The 22,722-nt window shown below is 31.6% G+C and overlaps 2 protein-coding genes and 1 pseudogene across 2 annotated transcripts; all 3 read left to right on the top strand.

The window, feature by feature from the left end:
- The first annotated feature begins 2,627 nt into the window (after nucleotides 1-2,627).
- On the top strand, nucleotides 2,628-4,726 carry LOC132948055 (uncharacterized). The gene is made up of 2 exons (XM_061018336.1): nucleotides 2,628-2,778; nucleotides 3,975-4,726. Exons 1-2 carry the CDS (start codon nucleotides 2,628-2,630, stop codon nucleotides 4,724-4,726), a joined length of 903 nt encoding a protein of 300 aa, XP_060874319.1.
- Nucleotides 4,727-15,586: 10,860 nt separating this feature from the next.
- On the top strand, nucleotides 15,587-16,756 carry LOC132937294 (uncharacterized; annotated as a pseudogene).
- Nucleotides 16,757-17,134: 378 nt separating this feature from the next.
- On the top strand, nucleotides 17,135-18,457 carry LOC132948051 (uncharacterized). Its single transcript, XM_061018321.1, has 3 exons — nucleotides 17,135-17,161; nucleotides 17,939-18,127; nucleotides 18,197-18,457. The coding sequence occupies exons 1-3, from the start codon at nucleotides 17,135-17,137 to the stop codon at nucleotides 18,455-18,457; spliced, it is 477 nt and encodes a 158-aa protein (XP_060874304.1).
- Nucleotides 18,458-22,722: the final 4,265 nt, after the last annotated feature.

Raw genomic sequence — 22,722 nt, 5'->3', positions numbered from 1 at the left:
GTTAGACATATAGGTAGACAAAATTTTGGGGAATCTTCAATCTTGTATTTAATTTTGAAAACTTAGATTTAAAAAGATTGATATTAATTATTATACGAATATTGATATGATTGAGATTGATTCTCTTTCCAGATGGTCTTTTGAAACTGGCTTCATTGTATTTTGGTGTTCCTCAAACCACTCTAGAAAGAAGAGTAAAAACATTTTCGGGAACTGACAATTTAGCTAAAGCCAGCACAAAAGGAAAACTAAGTATTATAGAAACAAACCCAAATGCAATACAATATTTTCTAAAAAACAACACAACAATAACAATGGCAAGGTTCACTGAAATTAATAAAATTATTCAGTTTATTGGTGAGGCAGTTGAGGAAAACCAAGAGATTGTATTAGGTGACACTAAAAAAATTGAATATCATAGCTAAAAATGATGTACAATTAAAATATGATAAAAAATTAGTAAAAAGAAAATTGCTACAAAAATTAAAGATTCTATCAAAATACTACAAGGCCAATCAGTCATCTATAATTCTAAATTTATTTTATCCTTAGGGACTAAATTACCGGCTCCAGAAACAAAATTATTACTCCACCCTCCACCCACCATTTCAAATTTTTTTTAATACACAAACCGTTCATCAAAACAAATCACCATATAACTACATCAATGACCAGCAGCTGCATCTGGAGAAAATCTTGACCATTTGGTATCAACCATAATCATGTGCAATTTGTACCAAGCAATTGATGAATAAGTGAAATTGTGTAACATACCTACTTATAAAAAGTTATAATGAACAATGAACATACTTATATTTCAATGATGTTTTTTTATGTTTTTTTCAGTTACCAGGGACATGATTTGAAAGAAAGCATGGATTTAAAAATTGAATTAATAAAACTAAATATTATAATTGCATACATTGATTTATTAAATTTAAAAACAAACAGTATCATTGTCCGGATGGGTTGCAAATCATTAATAACATTAAGTACATCAACATAAATAAAATAAAAAGCTTTTGGATGCACCCATATTTTGATTAAAATTTTAAAAATATTGTGTAAGTTTTACTAAGTATAAACAATATTGAACTATACATATTAGTGAAATAATTAAAATAAATAATGTAAACATTACATTTATACAAAATAGATATACAGTCGAACAATTTAATTGCAATGTAATTTATTTGAATTCTGAGGGAACTGTGAAATTTGTGTTGCCACTCACTCCAGAATTACAAGATCTTAATTACAATGAATTGTTGGAGGTAGCTTGTTTGAAAACATATTTCGACGACACAGTTAAATCTTATCGAGATACAGTATGTAATAATGTTCTGAAAACACATTAATAATTATTTTAATTTATTCATAACATTTAAACATTTTTTTTCTAGCTAAACAACATATATAAACATATAGAAGTAATCAAGGTTGTAACAAAATTCCAATTTATTAACAAAAAATATCTGAAAATTACCCTACAAAATTTAATACGTAAACAGTAAATACATCAATATTCAATTTCAAATTATACCCTATGTAAACCAGTGGACAATGACAAAATTGAGTCCATCATTTCAGCATTTCAAGATATTGAAATGATTAATGTTTTGCTAAACATAACAAAAGAAAAATATTTAACAACAGCAGTATACTATGAGACAATGTTTATTTATATTTTAGCTACCAACCACTGTGTACAAATATACAAGCCTGCAAAGACGTGAAATAAATGAAAATAAATGTATGGGCAACATTCAACGGAAAGTTGTGTTTGTAAAAAATCATCAATCAACTATACTGCAACAACCTCTGAAATGTTACAATATCAAAAAAATTCAAATGTACAACTTACATTTAATAGGTATTTCAAATAGTGCGTTCCCAGTTGAACCAGACGTTATAACTCCAAATATACAAACAATAAGTCTGCACACAGTTCAACCCGCAATTATAAATCCAAGTGTAGAAACAAATGATAACTCAACTCTTTCTCTATGGGTGACCGCACACTGGTAAAGCAAAACTGCTTTAAAGCGACTAAAGTCGCTTTATTATGACTAATCAAAAATAAAACCTTTATATTATATGGAAAACGCGCACACTGATAAAGAGTAGTCAAAACAAAACATTTTTGTCTTCAGTCATGACTAATATTGTTTTATTGAAATAGAACGTGCGCTATTTTCATTAGTCACTGTCAAGCAGTCACTGGATAATTATATCAAAATTGTGCCAAATATTATTTATTTATGCTAAATTGTCTACAATATAAAGGTAATTATACATTATATATTATATATTATACATTATACACTATATCTACAAGTACTGAAATACGTAATTTTGCATTGAAAACATTTATTTTATTTTTTGTTTTTATTTTTAAGTAATAATTTGTGAAAAAAATATAAATATCTATAACATTTGTACAAACTAAATATTTTAACTATAATATAATAGTTCAAAATATGTTAGCATATTTATAAGCATTATTTTACTTTATTCTGGGATTTCCACATAAAGTTTTTCGAGCAGTGAAAATTCAAAAAATGATAAGTGTCACATTGCACTGCATAATTCTTTATTATCATTATTTTATTCAATAGGATTATAAAATGTCGATTGAGCATGAAATGAACATCGAAAATTTAATATCATTAGTCCAAGAACGTCAGTCGCTTTATGATTACAAACACAAACATTATAGCAACAGAAACATACAAGAACAATTATGGACAGAAATATCGGATATTCTAAAAATACCAGGTCTTTATATTTTTATTATAATATTATGTTATTATTTCAATTATTATATTATGTTATTTTATTATATTTTTTTATTTTCTACTCTACATAAATCACGATAGTAATAATAATATAATAATAAAGTAGGTACTTAAAATAGTTATTAATTAATCAATTCTTTATTATTTAATAATTTTACTATACAGTGTATTTATTTTGCCAGGATAAAGAACCTTTATTTGAATTAAAACATTCTGTAAATTTATTTCGAAGTGATATTGCTGCTGTGGAAGATCTATTATTAGAAGATCTAATTATACTGATATCTTGTTCAATTATTTCATTCTGTTCTTGAGAATTTATAAATTCTTGAATATCAATACAATGTTGCTCTCTCGTCATAATTAAGTTATGTAATACACAAATAGCTTTTACGATCTGGGTAGCTTTTTCTGGGCCTACCACAATTTTGTTTTCCAACACTTTAAATTTCTTAACCATAATTCCGAATGCGCATTCTACTATTCGTCTTGCCCGGGACTGTCGATAGTTAAAAATACGTTTTTCGTTTGTTAAGTTCCTACGCGGAAAAGGTCTCATCAGGCATGGTAATAAAGGGTATGCTTCATCCCCAACAAACACAAAAGGATATTCTTCATTTATGTCATTATGAATTTTTCTTGGTGGTGGTAAATTTAATTCATTGTGTAGTAACATTTTACCAAAGTTAGATTCTTTAAATATTCCACTGTCACTGGACCGGCCATAATCCCCAACATCGATTGTTATAAATTTTGCGTGCGCATCAACCACTGCTTGAAGCACAATTGAGTGAAACCCTTTATAATTAAAATACTCGGAACCAGCACATGGTGGACATTGAATAGCAATGTGCTTACCATCAATTGCTCCTGTGCAATTAGGAAAATTCCAAATTTTATCGAACTCATTTGAAATTTTAAGCCAGTCTTCTTCTCTAGGCGTTGGCAAATAAATGGGTGATAATAATTTCCATATAGCAGTACATACTTCATTAGTTATCAATCCTATTGTCGTAGCACCTAGGCGAAATTGGTAATGAAGACGTTGAAATCGCTCTCCCGTTGCCAAATAACTAAAAACATTAAAAAATTTGTTTTTTAAAAAAAATTAAATAAAACAAAATATACATACAAATTTGTATTGTAATTAGTATCCAATTTGTTGATTAATTACAGCTAATGAATGCAAGGCAAAATGGACCACGCTTCGAAATTCATTTTCAAGGCAGCTGCGTGAACAAAAAAAATTGCCATCTGGGTCCGGAGCATCATCAAGAAAAAGAAAATGGTATTTGTTTGATAATATGTTGTTTCTCTCTGATTACGTGTTGCAACACAAAAAAATGGAAAGCAATTTGAATAGTTCCCATATAGATAACTTAGAAAACGATAGTTTCGTTGAAGAATCTATAGTGCTAGATACTGAACAAAATGTAGAAACAGTTGAACAAGAAGTGATTTCACAAACAATAGTTAATGAAGATGCAGAAAATGAAAAATCTAATAATGAACCATTATTTAAAAAACCAAGAACAAACAAAAAAATGTTACCCAGTGAAAGAGTGGTGGAACCAATGTTGGAATTTCTAAAGACAAGAACTCAACCAAAAAAAAATAATGAGGATACACCTGAACTTTCTTTTTTTAAAAGTATTATTCCAGATTTTTTAAAATTAAATAATAAAAATCAACGTCAATTCAAAAAAATTGTATTAAATACCATTGATCAGCTTCTCGACAGCCAAGAAACGTCGTATGAAATGCCAAGATACAATAATGCGCCACATTCTAATATTATACCTCATTTATCACCAGATCAGCAGTTAAATGCAAATCAACAACCACAGCAATTTAATGCAATTCAGTACATTGCGAGTTCTCCAGATTTCTCCTCGTCGGATAGTTCAAGTTCTTATATTTTACATTGATTTTTCATTATAATAAATTATCATTTTTAGTATTGTTAAAAATTAAGTATAATTAAGTATAACCTTATTAAGTGTTAACTCATTTTATTATAATAATATTATAACAATAAAAAGTAATACGTTTAAGAGAATTCACAAGTCTAAAAGAATTATTTTTATACTACCTGCTATTTTAAATTCTGAGTGGAGCGAAAAAATGAAAATGTAAAAAAAGTTGGACAAGTGGTTACCGCTCTGCTGTTCAGTAGTTGTCAAGCATGTCGTTGTAATGGATATGTTATATTTTATTTCAATGATAAATCATTGTATAAACAAATTTTTTTTTTAAAATGTATTGTAAAATCAATACATTATTTTGCTATGTTCCGCTCAGAATCTAATATCTAATAATTTAGAATGTACTATTAACTTACCTCAATGTCACCAATAATTTATCTTCTGGAGTGATACTTTTTCTGAAATTAGTATCAGGTTTTCGAATTTCATCGTTAAGTATTTCTAGAATATAATCAAACGTGTCGGTACTCATTCGTGTAAAATTTCTAAATTTACATTCGTCATTTCGAAGTTCTTGAATAAAACATTTAATTGTATTATTTTCAGTTCGTTTCAAGTTCAAAGGATGAACCCAAAGTTTTTTTTTATTTTCTTCCTGTTCAATTTCTCTTAAAAGAAACCATAAAATAGGAATAGCAACGTCCTCCTCGTCGGACGACATTTTGACGACTACTTGATATACTTTGATTTGACTAACTATGTTTTATCTAGTGTGCGACAACAATGCTTTATTATGACTAAAAGCAAAATGATTAAATATGACTTACATTTCTTCAGTCAATTTTGCTTTACCAGTGTGCGGTCACCCTAACACAACATGATTCACCAGGATTCAAAAACCAGTTAGAAAAGGATTTTTTGCTTTATCTTCTGAAGAAATTCTACCTATTCCTAAAAGTAATAAAACCACTGCACGTATATCGAAGAGAAGAGGAAAAACAGCGATACTCACGTAATCATCATACAAAAATGAGCTTCTAGCTACTAAAATATTATGTGCAACAACCAAACCAGTAAAACGTTCATCATTCGGCCAAAAAAAAAAAAACTAAAAAAAATCTTAGTTAAAAAACTAAAAATGATGAAAAGTGTCTATACAGTGGTGAGTTACACTCAATTTCAGTTGATGGGTGGATCCAGTGTCTGTTGTATAAGAAATCTTACTGGCTCACTGTCTTTGTGCTGGGATCGAAGAAACAGATTGTGAAACAATATTTAATTGCGAAATTTGTTCCTAAAAATATTTTAAGTTTATGTAAAAAAAATAAAAAGTTACAATTTATGTTATTATTTTTTGTTAAGTTATACATTCAAGTTAGCTATTGTTTTTTTTTTTTTATAGATAATTCGTTTTGTTTCTCAAATTAATTAAAAATATATAGTATTTAAATGATTTTTTTTATGTACCCACTTTGCCGCAGGCAAACTGTACTTTTTTTAGATACTTTTGAACTTTGAAAAAAAACCTAAATTTTCATAATAAATTCTTAATCAATAACAACAACTTGTTGTCTGTAGGATTGTGTGAAAAAAATTGTTTTTTAGTGAATTACAGGCCTTCACCCTATCATCCACGCTTTACCCCATGTTCCCCTACATTTTAAAAGATTTAAAACTATCACATACTAGTTTGTAGAAAGAACGGTTAAAAAGTATAGGTATCATGCTTACTTACCAACTCGTGTGCAGCAACTTTTACAACGGATTATGAACGGCTTATAACTTTTGTTGCTTTTATGATAGTTCGATTGGAAAAGCATCCCAATTTTTGGGAGAAAATTATGAGGACTGATAAGACGAGGTTCCATAATAATGGAACCGTATACCACCACAATAATCATTATTGGAGCGATAAAAATCCCCACTGGTTAAATGAATCTATTAGATAAGTTAGATGGGGTGACATGGTGTCGCATAATGAATGGTAGTTTGGTAGGTCCATATTTTTTTGAAAATTATTTTAATGGAACAGCTATCTTAGTTTTTTAAAAAATTAACTTGAGATTGAGGATATATTATTAGATTAACGCTTAAATAAGGCGCAGTGTCAAAACACCCCAACCCACAAAAATCAAATTCTGATTTATGTGATAAAACGTTTCAGATTGATATATTTAAAATCCACTGTGGCCCATCCCACAAAAAAAATATTCGCTATACTCCGTGCCACGAGAGAAGTAACCCTTCTCCAGTGCCGCAACAATAGGGGTGGCAGGGTATGCAATGCATTCCCTGGCCAGGTTTTATGTTATGAGGGGGGGGGGGGCATCATCAAAAAGGAAAAATTAAGCAATTTATTACTAAAAAAAAAAAAATAGAAAATGTACATTCCATATTTCTACAATAGATTGATATTAAAATCATACGCCAAATGATGAATAAATATCCGATAAAATTGAGACCACTGATAACTGATAATCTTTGTTTACATCTACGATGGTAATTCACATTTGGAAATTAAAAATAGATTTATTTATAACTCTCAACATAGTACACACACAAACACACGCTCGTGCTATCCGGCCATGGATATTATTATACGATATATCAGTAATCAGTATACCTAAAACCTAATACCATTGATTAAACATAATGCTAATACCTACTATTTACTAATATTACTCGTTGCATCTGATCATTTTTGTCTGTTATACCTACTTAATTTTTAACTTTTGTAACTAAGTCAAACTAAGTACTTCTGTGAAAAATTATGAAACCAAAAGTCCTTAGTGGTGCTGCTAAAAGGAAGAGAAATAAAGAACAAAAAGAAATTATTAATTCTTTGTTGTCTACCTAATAAACCCAAGTAAAACAATGTAAAATTTATCATGTAACAGTGCGTGTATATTCATGATATCAGAATTTATGCTTAACCACAAATATTATAGGAATCTTTAATTGTGTTCTATAATTTACTTATATTCTGTTCTTTTTCACATGATGACAAAAAGGGGGAGGGGTTTAAATTTTTGCAGTGGTATTTAAATTGGCAGTAAATTATTATAATAATATATTGGTTAAATTATATTTTTGACATTTTATGTTTTTTCTTTAGCACATAGAATCGGAATCGAAAAACGTTGTTACAAAAAAAATTGCAAAATATAATTTTTCTCATACGATATTCGAACTTGATTGACGCGCTTATCACACGATAGTTAGGCGCGACTGCACCGACGCTCAACGTGTTTGATACTTCGACCATTTGAGCATATAGCAAATGTCGTATGTGCTACATAATTCGGTGAAACTGCAATACCTCGTAAGTCCAAAATTTACTTTTTTCAGGAGACACATAAATGTGTTTATAAAATCAATATTCTTCTAATTTTGCTACAAATATACGAAAATAATCTATAAATTATAGTTGTATTTTAATTATTTTATAAATTAACCAATTATTATTATTGATAATTTTATTTATGACTTACGAGGTATTGTTTGGTAGTTTTCATAAATGTATGCGACATACGAGGTATTAAGTAATGGGTTTTTACTACAGTATGACAAAAAATTCTGTCATAATAATTTAAGATTTGTTCTATAAATTGAATAGACAATAATATAAAATATCTTTGTTATATTTATTAATTAAAACAAATGAAAATAAAAACAATTTATGTACTTATGTATAGGTAGTGTATACTGGTTCAGTCTTGAACATTTTCACTGGTAATTTTAGAAAAAAAAGCATAATTTTCATTTAAAATTTAACATTAAAACAAATTGTGTACCTCTTATTACAAGTTCAGTCTTTAACTACTCATTGGTAATTGCAGTAAAAAATAAATAACATTAACATTATAGTATAAAACAAAAACAAAAACATAGTTTTTGCATGAACAGTTAAAATTAAAAGAATTTTATCTACTAACATAAAATGAATATTAATAATAAAAATAAATTATTTAAATATTATTAAGATAATAAAATTATAAAGATTTTATTTGGTCATAGAACGGATGACAATCCTTTGGTAGAACTGCCTTAAGTTGCTGTAGATCTTGCCATTTTGATTTAGGAACTTTTAATGGAGATTCATGGAATTGTTCATAAATAATAGGAGAATGTATTTCTACTGTCTTTCTCTTCTTTTGAGCAATGGCTAAATTCTATATTCATCATCAAAGTTCAGCTTATATTCTATAGTGCCATCACAGTTGTAACGGAGAGCTTTAATTTGGGTAACTGTTGCATCTCCAATAGCTGTTCCTGGCCTTATATTATCATATCTATTAACATTCTTCTGATAATTTAAAAAAAAAGAGATATCACAATCTTTTACTTCATATGGAAATGATTTTGATCTTGCAGTTTTGGTTATTTTTATGTAGTCAGATGGTAGATGAATATCTGTATTTTTTATTTTCCTTTCGATTAATGAGTGTACAGAGTAGACTCCATTTGAGTGTAACCTTTGGTCAGATATTTTTGTTCTATGATTATTTTATGTGTAACAGAAAACTCCAGTAACGCATTAGACTGTATTCTGTATTCTTGGTCTGGTAACAGCACCCATCACTCCATAATATTATATTCTTATTTTGATTCTTGTTGTAACACATAGATAATTGGTCAATAATACAACTTGTAAAGGCAGAAGCAGTTAAGTTACACTGAGTTTCGTTCCACCAATAACACATACACTCATGGGTACCAAGATTGTACATTGTAAAATTGTGTACACATAGCTTGCATTTGTAGTACAGAGCACTAGCTTTTAAGAATGGACATACCTTTACAGCTTGTAAGTCCATGGTGAAGACAATTAGTTCTTCTGAAAGTGCCTTTTCCTTATCAATTTCCTACTCTTTCCTACTTCTGTTTTTGTCCTCAATGTGTTTACTCCAATCTTGATCACTAATGTTACCTGTTCCATGACCACAGCATTGATCACATTGATCTTTTTTGGGTAAAAACAAGGACAGATTATTTGCCTCAAAAGCATCACTGAAATATGTTCTTGATACAGGTGTTTTTCCATTTACATTACATTCATCAATATATATTTTGTATAGCTGTGATTTTGATTGTACTAAAGGTTCTAAGTAGAGTTTTGATGTTGACTTTCTACAGTAATGGGACTCTCATTTTTGGTAGTTAATTAAAAAATAATTCAATAAATTCTTTTTGGCCAGTGTTGTTTTTGAAAGGCTTTGATCGTGTACCTTGAGGTTGTTCTGTGGATATATCATTAATTGAACACCAATTATGTACTTGAGCTTCCCCCACACTAAGAGTATTTAAAAACATATTTTTACAAACATTTAATGGGTCACCATTGAGTTTTAAAAAGTAGAAATGTGTATAAGTCCTTCAAGAAACTGATGCTTCAGTTTTTCTTTGTTTTACAGGAACTTTTTTGACTAACATGTTAACATAATTTTATTTTGATCCCAATTTAAAGTAGACCAGAAATGATTAAATATATTTAATCTATCTTCGTCAGAAAAACTATCACACATTCTTTTAGATGATTTTTTACAAGCGATATTGATACACGTAGAACCCATATTTCTAGCTTTTCTGTTTACATCATGAAAAATGTGTTTATTACTTGTTCGTCTATAACCCAAATAACATTTACCTTTCATACGCAATGACTGGTTAGAGTTCCTTTTCCAGTTTTCAGGTATACTTTTTTTTGCTCGTATCCTTTCATTTGTATACTTTTCAGTTTGCACCTCCAGTAATTGTACTATGCTCTCATCAGGGTTAAACCCCATGGTTTCATTAGTCATTCATTTCTATTTCATTTTGCACCTCCAGTAATTGTACTATGCTCTCGTCAGGGTTAAACTCCATGGTTTCATTAGTGTCATTCGTTTCCATTTCATTTTGTACATCCAGTAATTGTATGCTCTGGTCAAGGTTAAACTCCATACTTTCATTAAAGTCTTAAAAAATAAAAATAAATAGACATAAATCATGATGAGCAGGTTTAACAAAGTAATATATTATGATTGTTAATTAAAAATAGAAAAATTACCATCATCTTCAAATTGATCTAACAGATCGACAATCTCGTTCGCATTCATGTTGACGCACAATAAAACAAAATAATATTACTAATTCTAAGTAGTTTTATAAAATTAGAAACTTAATAATTAATTTATAAATTATGATAACATATTGTTATGGAGATACGATATGTTAGTATCACAAATTTTAAAGATTGATATACGATGTATTGTTTGAACATTTATAACCTCTTTGGAAATTTGATATACGAGATATTTACACAACAATCTTAAAGAGTATTTTGATGTATATATCTCATTTTCGACTTTTTTGGACTTACGAGGTATTGCAGTTTCACCGACGATATGATAGCAAGGACAACAAAGACATAAAATGTGGTACTTCATCGCAGACTCGTATGCAATATGTTTTGTTAAAAACCATACAAACACCTTAACTGTCATTTCTTTAATTATACAGGACACACTCATCCATTATTATGAGGTTATTTATTTTAGAATTCAAATTTCAACATCCATCAAGATTGTTGTTCCATTTGTTTTGGTGACTTAAAAAACAAATATCATACAAATACATGTAAGCATTTATTTTGTTTCGCATGTTTACAACGATGGTCAGAGGAATGTTTGGGACTACGCCCAAATGTAAGTTTAGATACAACGCAATAGTTATTAATTGTTAAACGTATCCATATTACACTATATAAAAATATATGTGATTTAAATTTACCTTCAGATAAATGTCATATCTGAAGTATTTATAAATACAACTGAAAAAATCTAATTTAATTGATTTATTTATTTTATTAATGCAGATAGTATAAGAATTAATTTTATTATACCTAGTTAGAAACGTGTTGAATAGTTGAATAGTATTTATGTCTTATCACAATAGTTAAACATCGTCAGCTAAACACAAAAAAGTTTTCAGCTAATTTTACATTAAAAGATTCCCAACAGCTTTGGGAAAATGTGACCATTATTTTAAATTCATGTGTTGGCGCAACTAAAACATGGCAGCTTTGGAGAAGAGTAAAGAATACATTTTTTTAATTATAAACTATTTAATTACTAGTGCTACAATGACATAAAGTGGTTGACTAAAGGCAAAGTCCCATCTAAGGCGTCATATAATAAAACGGGAGGTGGTGACAAACCGGACAGCGATTACGCCGTAATTAGTCCAAATTAGTAGATGCCAGCTATTCTGACTTTCTGCGGTACCTCTCGATTTTTTGACGAAAAACCACAACTACCCCGATCGACACTAGCACTTACGACGTTGTTCGGGGACCTTAAGACAGTGTATTGCCAAAGTTATAAAACGTTGTTAACATTATATCGTAGTGTAGATGTATCCGCGTATAGTTATACACTGATTTGACGTTTATATGGACATGCTGCGGTAATCATCTCCTCATCGCTAACCAGCTCAAATGTTATCCCTAAAAACTTATTCCCAGGATAGCAGACTACCTACCCTTTCCAGGGATGTATTTTTTTTAGCTGTAGGAACGTCGGTTATTTTTTAATTTTTTTTATTTTTTAATTTTTCAAAGTGGTAGATTAGCTTTCGGTTGCCGCATGATGCCAGCTATTCGGACTCAGCGGTAATAACCCCCTCATCGCTATCCAGTTCAAATGTTATCCCTGAAAACGTATTCACAAGATAGCAGACTACCTACCCTTTCCAGGGACGTATTTTTTATAGGTGTAGGGTGGATGGTTGATTTTTAATAATTTTTTAACGTAATAGTTTAGCATACCGTTGCAGACGTATTTCGTAAGGAAACGACTAATAGGTCATACGAATAATCACGTAAATCGTTTTTAAACTTTTTGTTACGCAGATTACGGACGAAAGGAAGGTCGTACGTACTCGGACCATTGAGCCTTTTCGATTTCCCGTACGCCAAATAGTCTGATTCTAGAGTTCGGTAGCGATCGACGGGGAAAAAAAAACCAAAAATTCACGCGCCCGCTTCATTTTCCAAGTACAAAAACTAAACTAAAAATCATAACTCCACAACCAAAAGTCGGATCACCTCGCTATCGGTGCCGTTGGATTCGGGGCAAAGTAAAATACGACAAAAAAACCGGCTCGGACCGCCCATAATCCAAGTGTTCCTGCCGAAAAACGACTGTTCTTAATTTTTGACCTCCCCAAAGACGGTTAAAATCGGCTTGTACGGTCTTGACACAAGACGCCGAATTTCATCACGGGCCTCCAAACAATTGAAATCGCGGAGTTTCAGAGACGTTAGACGACATGCTGAGTTTTTCCGGAATAACTTTGAGGGGGGGGGGGGGGTCAAAAGTACCCAGAACACGGGGAGGAGGGCGTTTAGAGGGCCTCGAAACAAAATTTTCGGCGGTGAAACGGGGCACCCAGGTTGAAACCCGACCGAGATATACTTAAATCAAAAAAAAAGGGTTAGGGGGCCAGTAATCGTTATTTCAAAATTTCCGAACAGCTTAAAAATGCACCGATATGTCGTCTAAAAGCCTAGGTCCTAGCCTAAGAAAATCAGTAAAATATCCTAGGTCTTTTTTTCGCAATCCACAAGATTCAAAATTTCGGTTTTCATACTTACACAGCACGTCACTTGTGCCATAAGCTACCATCGCGGTGAATTTGGCGAGCGTGAGACCATTATCGCGGTGGCATTGATCTCATATATAATATATATTACCTGGTAATAGCTGTGGATGATCGCGGTAGTTGTGGTTTTTCGTCAAAAAATCGAGAGGTACCCCCCCGTTGAGTACTTTTGACTTTTGACGGGCATCATGCGGCAACCGTTTGCTAAACTATAACTCTGAAAAATTATTATAAAATAACCGACGTTCCTACAGCTAAAAAAAATACGTCCCTGTAAAGGGTAGGTAGTCTGCTATCCTGTGAATAAGTTTTTAGGGATACCATTTGAACTGGTTAGCGTTGAGGATATGATTACCGCAGCGAGTCCGAATATCTGGCATCATGCGGCAACCGAAAGCTAATCTACCACTTTGAAAAATTATTTAAAAATAACCGACGTTCCTACAGCTACAAAAAATACGTCCCTGTAAAGGGTAGGTAGTGTGCTATCCTGTGAATACGTTTTTAGGAATAACATTTGAAACTGGTTAGCGATGAGGAGCTGATTACCGCAGCGAGTCCGATTTACTGGCATCGTGCGGCAACTGTATGAATGATATTATATCCTAAGTTTGGAAACTTTGTAAACAAAAAACCGTCGTCCCTACAGCCATGAAAGATACATCCCTGGAAAGGATAGGTAGTCGGCTATCCAGTGAATAAGTTTTTAGGAATAACATTTGAACTAGTTAGCGATGAGGAGCTGATTACCGCAGCGAGTACGAATTATTGGCATCATGCGGCAACCGAAAGCTAATCTACCACTTTCAAAAATTATTTAAAAATAATCGACGTTCCTACAGTTCCTACCATTCAATCTTTAGATTATTTTATCTCAAAATATTTCTATATACAGTTTCCAAATTTGTGAAAAAAATCTACTTACAACTGCATACAAAGAAAAAAAATATTTAATTAAATTACATCTCATTCTTAAATATATAAATAAATTTAAATATCTATCTTATGGCATAATTGATAACAATAACATGTAAGAGTTTGGTAGATTTTACCCTACCAAAAACTACCCACGACCAAAGGGGAACACTTCAGTCGTGACCTGTGAGCCGCACCGCGTGAGACCCGAGGGTCAAGTCGGTGGAGCTCACAGGCTTTGTTACACGCATGGGCTAATGAAAGCCCAAGATTTATGGGGGGAAATGAGTTAAAATAAAATAAATAATACGAAGGTTTCTTTTTTCGGGTAATCAGGTGAGTGTATTGTACACCGGTAAAATAGTGATTAATTTATAAGGTGGCGCACGGCAAATACAATTTACATTAATATAATAAACAAACGAAACATGGGGACACTTTTCCCGGCCCACGGGAGGCTACACACCGTATCAATCACGGTGTGCCCTCACGGGGTTACCGGGAAAATGTACAGGTGGTTCGTTTAAACCGGGGAAATAATACAGCGGGGGTCCCGCGTCTTGCGACGCCTAATATCTTTTCAGGGGGGGACAAGGGAGAGATATAGTTACGACATCGACGGTGCTGGTGTGGTCTGGATTAGACGGTGCTGATGTGGGTTGACTTCGCCCCATCGGGCCCATGGAGGTCGGCTTAGCCCATCATGGCTGGTATGGACCTCGTTGAGAAAACAATAAAATCGAAAAACTGCCGTCCGTGTCGTGGGTGACGTAACGCTGAACAATCTTTGCGCGATCACGTGGTCTGTGGTAGCCGTGAGACCGGAGTGATTTTTACCAATTTGCTATGAAGAAAAGGCACGTCCGACGTGTTGGCCGTTGGAAAAAGTAGTAACTGGTCGGAGGCCAAGCAGTCAGGCCGTTGCTGAACTTGGTGTTGGGCCTTGATGGAGTGGGGCAGGTCAGTGTCGTAAGTTTGCGGGAATTCATACAGTAATTGGGATATAGAGACAGTATTGCCTGCGGGCCGTGCCAGCGGACGCGACGAAAGCGCCGGCGGCAACGGGCGGCGGGGAACCGCGACACTTTGACGACGGTCACTGCATGGTAAAGGGGGGATCGGGGAACAACTATTACATAACACTGCGGTCATTAGTGCACTAGCGCGCGATATCTAGTTTTATTACCCATGGTGGGAAGAATAAAGGTGCGTTGACTTGTCAACAACGTTAGAATAGGTATGCTCGGGGATATTATAATATATTAAGGAGGCTAAAAATTCCGTGACGTTACAAACAGAAAAATAATGAATTTTTTATAATTCATTAGTGTCAATAATATATTGTCAGTGGACAAATTGTTTTGTCAATTTGTGGATGAATTGGATTCTTGGTGGCTGAACCATGTGACTGATGTATCATATGAACCCACAAGGTAAATATTTATTGACTATTCCAACATCACTAAAATCATTAAAATAAATAATATAAAATATGAATTTAAAATAAATAGAATTCATTCATCCACAAATACACATTCAATAATCATTGATGATGATGAAGTCATTAAATTTTCAATCCCGGCCAGCAATAATTGGAATGATGCATTAATTCTGGCCTGCCTAATAAGCATGGAAACAAAACGCACGGTGTGCCTTAAAAAAAATATTTAAAATTCATTACATATAATTATTTAAAATTTATTAATAGCATTTAATTTTTTTTTACAGTTGTCAAATATTTTTGATCATATCACAATTATAATGTGTGTGCTAAAATTTAATTTCATTGAAACAACAATTAAAAGAACTGGTGATTAAAAATTATCTAACTATTGAATTTAATAACACACATACAATTTATAATTTGAATATAGAACATATCATGAATGAAATTAATAAAAATATACATACCAATAAATATGTCAATGAAATAATAACAATACGACGAGATACTTACTACATAACAGCTGCATTTTACAATGTAACTTTATTTCTTTTATTCTTATACCAGCAATAATTCATAACTTCAAATTATCTTCTTCATTGTGTATTTGTTTCAGCTGCCATCCATTTTAAATCCTAAAACGAAAATAAATAACCAAAATCAAATCAATAAAAATAATATATTCAACCGCTTTCAGAAAAAAATAATATTCATACAACACTTCATCGACAGCATACTAAGCCAAATTTCACACAAATCAACACTAACAATATACAAGAGAATTATGTCAACGAAGTAAAAAATTATGAAAAAACTTTAAAAAATCTGCTGCAGGTTTTACCGAAAAAAAAACATCATATACGACAGAAGAAATCCTACAATTACTCAAAAACCACAAAACACTTGAATCGATACATTACAGGCCTCCACAGACGCCAATAGTTATAACAAAATTCTCTGGGTCCAAACTTATATATTATTCTAAATGTTCAAACATAAAAAAATTTAAAGACTCATACTATCCCAAATAAAATATAATATTTAATACTAAACAATTAAATTTTATTAGTTATATAGATATTTACATTACTTGTTTCAGCTCCAATTTTATCATAGCTTCAAAGCAAATCCTAAAACATCACAAGGATCATTTCAAAACAATGTGTATTAGGTACCGAAGGAATACAATTAACAACTACAAAATATCAAAAAAATAAACGTTTTTTAGAGTGGCCCGTTAATGATATTCTTCTAGCAGACGTACGACAAATAGAAATGTGCTCAATACGGGGGTATTCTATTATTTCATGATATCCGTGTATAATCGTTTTTGTTAGTTTGAAAATCGTAATAAATCACGGTTTTCGACATAGGGTTATGAAAGTGATATCAGTACATTTCTATGTAAAATGGACAGAGAATCCGAACGAGTAAAGGTAAGTAAGTATCATCAGGTAACAAACGGTGGACAGTGTCAACAATTACAGGCGTGTCACCCTAGATTAGAAGGGTCTAGGACATTTCGCCGCCACCGTTTCGCCACCGGACATTTCGCCGCCACCGATTCGCCGCTAGACCAAATTTCCGACCCACCATCCCAATTCCCAATTTTGAAAACATATTCATAGTTTGTTTATTATAGAATTTTTATTGCATTTTATAGCCGTTTATGTCTTATCACAATAGTTATATTTTTATTATTTAGTCAGAACATAGCAGAACCCACTTGTCCTATATGTAGAAAGAATTATACGTATATCCACTAGACATTTGACAATTTGGGCGTCCATAAAACAACATAGACTGTTTCAGGGGGTCTATTTTTGAACTTGATCGAAAATAACGAACGAATTACTCGTATACGAATCATTCGTTTACTGATTTTCGATCAATAATGAAAAACCTTATTTTAGAATGATAACCTATTAAAAATGAACTTACGGTTACTGTACGAATGAATATTGATATAAAACTTATGAATATGCGTTGGCGTCACTGTTTTATCACAGCTGCTATTTTAAAAATACACGGATGGTTGAAAAATTCGTAACACACCTATGGAAAACATTTTTACTATTATTACTTTTATTTATTTCACATTAAATGTGCCCGTGATTATTGTTTTGTTTGCTATACGTGAATAATTAGAATAAATAAAAGTTTAAATTTAAATTTCATTTTAATGTGTAAAGTGACTGAAAAACGCGCAAAAGGGCAAAATACATATAAGCGAGGAGCAAGAAAAAATTTTGGCTGAATGGGACATCAAACTTCCACAGCTAAACACAAAAAAGTTTTCAGCTAATTTTACATTAAAAGATTCCCAACAGCTTTGGGAAAATGTGACCATTATTTTAAATTCGTGTGTTGGCGCAACTAAAACATGGCAGCTTTGGAGAAGAGTAAAGAATAAATTCTTTTAAATAATTAATACACAACATTTTTTTAATTATAAACTATTTAATTACTAGTGCTACAATGACATAAAGTGGTTGACTAAAGGCAAAGTCCCATCTAAGGCGTCATATAATAAAACGGGAGGTGGTGACAAACCGGACGGCGATTACCTTAGTGAAATAGAAAACACGGTTGTGAATATGATTGGTCCTACAGCAATTCACGGTCATGAAGATATCATGGAAGCAGAGGCATCAATATCTTATTTAAACGACTGTAGCGACGACACAATAAATTTTCCTTTAGAAGATAATGAGTTCGTATTTTGTAATTAGTATTTTGTCATATCGGGTTACTGGCAATGTAATTAAAATTTGTAATAGTTTTGATATTACTGGGTACACTTGAGAATCACATAGAAAATATTTATCCATAACAGATCTTGTGTAATGGCTGACTGATCCCTGGTAATCACGACTTTGGTACCATGTCAAATTCTCCAAAACTCATTTGATCACTTACAAGAAAATCAGAAGTCAATTCGAGTTGAATTTCTTTAGTAATAACTTTTACTCCTGGCTTTGATAGTAGACAAATGAAACTTTTGACATTTTATGTTTTTGCTTTGGCATATAGAATCGGAATCAAAAAGCGGTATGTTACGAAAAAAATTGCAAAATATAATTTTTCTCATACAAGATTCAAACTCGATTGGCGTGCTAACACGATAGTTAGGCGCGACTGCACCGACGTTCAACGTGTTTGATACTTCGACCATTTGAGCATAGAATGTCGCGAAAATGTCGTATGTGCTACATATGATATCAAGGACAACAAAGACATAAAATGTGGTACTTCATTGCAGAATCGTATGCAATATGTTTTGTTAAAAATCATACAAACACCTTAACTGCCATTTCTTTAATTATACAGGACACACTCATCCATTATTATGAGATACAGTATTTATTTAAAAGTTTGTGGTGATAACTGATAAATGATAGTATGATAACCAATATAATGATAACTAAATATAATTTACAATTAATAAATAATAACTTTAAACTTTAATAAATAATAACTTATACTTATTTTATTTTTTTATTTAAATAACTAATAGCTTATTCATTATGAATGATGAAAGCGAATTAGTACTAGTAATTTTAAGCTATATTAAATCATATAATCGTTATCACTTATCAGTGGATATCAGTAACTGGAGACAGTTAACGTAGTTTTTAAATGGTTTCTTAATTTTAACCTAACCAGGTTGTCGAAAAGTGCATTCAGTTATCAACAATTGCAGTAAACATTATCGCCAAAACGATTTGTTTGTTAAATTAGTTACCAGGTTGCTCAAAACTGCATCTACATATTAGTCAAATAATTAAAATAAATAATGTAAACAATACATCAGTTAAATCTTATCGAGATACAGTATGTAATAATGTTCTGAAAACACATTAACAATTATTTTAATTTATTAATAACATTTAAACATTTTTTTTTCTAGCTAAACAACATATATAAACATATAGAAGTAATCAAGGTTGTAACAAAATTCAAATTTATTAACAAAAAATATCTGAAAATTACCCTACAAAATTTAATACGTAAACAGTAAATACATCAATATTCAATTTCAAATTATGTAAACCAGTGGACAATGACAAAATTGAGTCCATCATTTCAGCATTTCAAGATATTGAAATGATTAATGTTTTGCTAAACATAACAAAAGAAAAATATTTAACAACAGCAGTATACTATGAGGCAATGTTTATTTATTGTTTATTTATATTTTAGCTACCAACCACTGTGTACAAATATACAACAAGCCTGCAAAGACGTGAAATAAATGAAAATAAATGTATGGGCAACATTCAACGGAAAGTTGTGTTTGTAAAAAATCATCAATCAACTATATTGCAACAACCTCTGAAATGTTACAATATCAAAAAAATTCAAATGTACAACTTACATTTAATATTTCAAATAGTGTGTTCCCAGTTGAACCTGACGTTATAACTCCAAATATACAAACAATAAGTCTGCACACAGTTTAACCAGCAATTATAAATCCAAGTGTGGAAACAAATGATAACTCAACTCTTTCTCTAACACTACATGATTCACCAGGATTCAAAAATCAGTTAGAAAAGAATTTTTTGCTTTATCTCCTGAAGAAATTCTACCTATTTCTAAAAGTAATAAAACCACTGCACGTATATCGAAGAGAAAAGGAAAAACAGCTATACTCACGTAATCACCATACAAAAAATGAGCTTCTAGCTACTAACATATGAAAAAACAACAAACCAGTAAAACGTTCATCATTCGGACCCCCCCCCCCCAAAAAAAAAAAACTAAAAAAAATAAAAATGATGAAAAGTATCTATACACTGGTCAGTTACACTCAACTTCAGTTGATGGGTGGATCCAGTGTCTGTTGTATAAGAAATGAGCTCTCTGTCTTTGTGCTGGGATCGAAGAAACAGATTATGAAACAATATTTAATTGCGAAATTTGTTCTTAAAATGTGTATGTAAAAAAATAAAAAGTTACAATTTATGTTATTATTTTTTGTTAATTTATACATTCAAGTTAACTTTTGTTTTTTTTTTTTTTATAGATAATTCGTTTTGTTTCTCAAATTAATTAAAAATATATAGTATTTAAATGATTTTTTTTATGTCCCCACTTTGTCTCAGGCAAACTACTTTTTTTAGATACTTTTAAACTTTGAAAAAAATACCTAAATTTTCATAATAAATTCTTAATCAATAACAACAACTTAAGGGTTGTGTGAAAAAATTGTTTTTTAGTGAATTACGGGCCTGCATCTTATCATCCACGCTTTACCCCATTTCCCCTACATTTTAAAAGATTTAAAACTATCACATACTCGTTTGTACAAAAAACGGCTAAAAAGTATAGGTATCATGCTTACTTACCAACTCGTGTACAGCAACTATTACCAACGGATTATGAATGGCTTATAATTATTGTTGCTCGTATGATCGTTCGATTGGAAAAGCATCCCAATTTTTGGGAGAAAATTATGTGGACTGATGAAGCGAGGTTCCATAATAATCATTATTGGAGCGATAAAAATCCCCACTGGTTAAATGAATCTATTAGACAAGTTAGATGGGGTGAAAATGTATGGTGTTGCATAATGAATGGTAGTTAGGTAGGTCCATATTTTTTTGAAAACAATTTTAATGGAACAGCTTAGATTTTTAAAAAATGAACTTGAAATTGAGGATATATTATTAGATTAACGCTTAAATAAGGCGCATATTGTCAAAACACCCCAACCCACAAAAAATTAAATTCTGATTTATGTGATAAAACGTTTCAGATTGATATATTTAAAATCCACTGTGGCCTATCCCACAAAAAAAATATTCGCTATACACGGAGTATAAATCCGCTCATCCCCTATCTATTTGACATGTCGACGTACGTAGCACGATCACGACCGTTAACGGTCGGCAACGTTATATAGTAGGTAATACTATTAGTATGTATAATGTTATAAAGCGGGGGAAACCGGGCCTAGGAACGGCCTCTACCGTCGCGTCAGTCTGCATGCGCGTAGCGAGTTACTCCTCTTGTAGCACGGCACGCACATAATTGTTTTTGGCACTGCGATCATGAAATACAATTATAGAACCATAGTGGCCCAACCCTATGCTAGTGGATTAGGTCATTTTTTCCTCCAAGAAAGTAACTGATAATGGATTGGGCCAATTTTTTTCGGGATTGGGGTACTTGTCCCGAAATTTCATAGAAGAAAAAAAAGATAACCAAACCTAGACAACTGCCAAATGAATTCAAATTTTCAATTCAGAATTTAGTATTCCTAAATGCACCGTCTTGAAATACATATTCAATTATGTATTTAATAATTCCCGCGTTTTCACATTTTATTGTTGTGTTTTGTAACGGTTTTTGCGAGACGTTTTTTCCAGTTTCCCACCACCCAGTCAACTCCCTTCACCACGATTCACGATGTACGAGCTACGAATTACGAGCGACCAACAGGCAACGATGAACGAGTAACGACGACTCGCTCTACAGACATTGGACTTAGCACAACTCTCGTGAGATAATCGCATTTTTGTGAACTGTGCCCGGTTTGCCATTGTTTGCGTTTACGCCTTTTATAAATTAAATTAATAAATACAGTTTCAAGCGGCTTATAAACCATTATTGGTATATAACACTATAGTTCAAACTGTGCGTCACGGCTCCCGGGGGCGTCGCGGAAGTTGTCGAAGGGAGCCACGTCATATAATTGAAAACCAATAAATATTTTACAATATTTTTAATTAATAAAATATATTTACGAAAAATAGACCACCATGAATACCACAAAAAAATTAAAAACACTAATTTTCTTACATAACTGTCATATCTTTCCGATATTTTTCAAAGCTAAATAATATATTAAATGAATCGTTGCAAGGAAATGAAACCCACATTTTTAAGCTTCTTGATAAAATTATGGATTTCCAAAGAAAATTAGTTAGTTTTATGGAAGACTAAAATAGAATATGACACTTTTAATGACTGCTTTCTCCTATGCTCCATA

The sequence above is a fragment of the Metopolophium dirhodum genome, chromosome 1 (genome assembly GCF_019925205.1).
Source record: "Metopolophium dirhodum isolate CAU chromosome 1, ASM1992520v1, whole genome shotgun sequence".
Taxonomy (NCBI): Eukaryota; Metazoa; Arthropoda; class Insecta; order Hemiptera; family Aphididae; genus Metopolophium; species Metopolophium dirhodum.
This window is presented reverse-complemented; position numbering and strand designations above follow the sequence as displayed.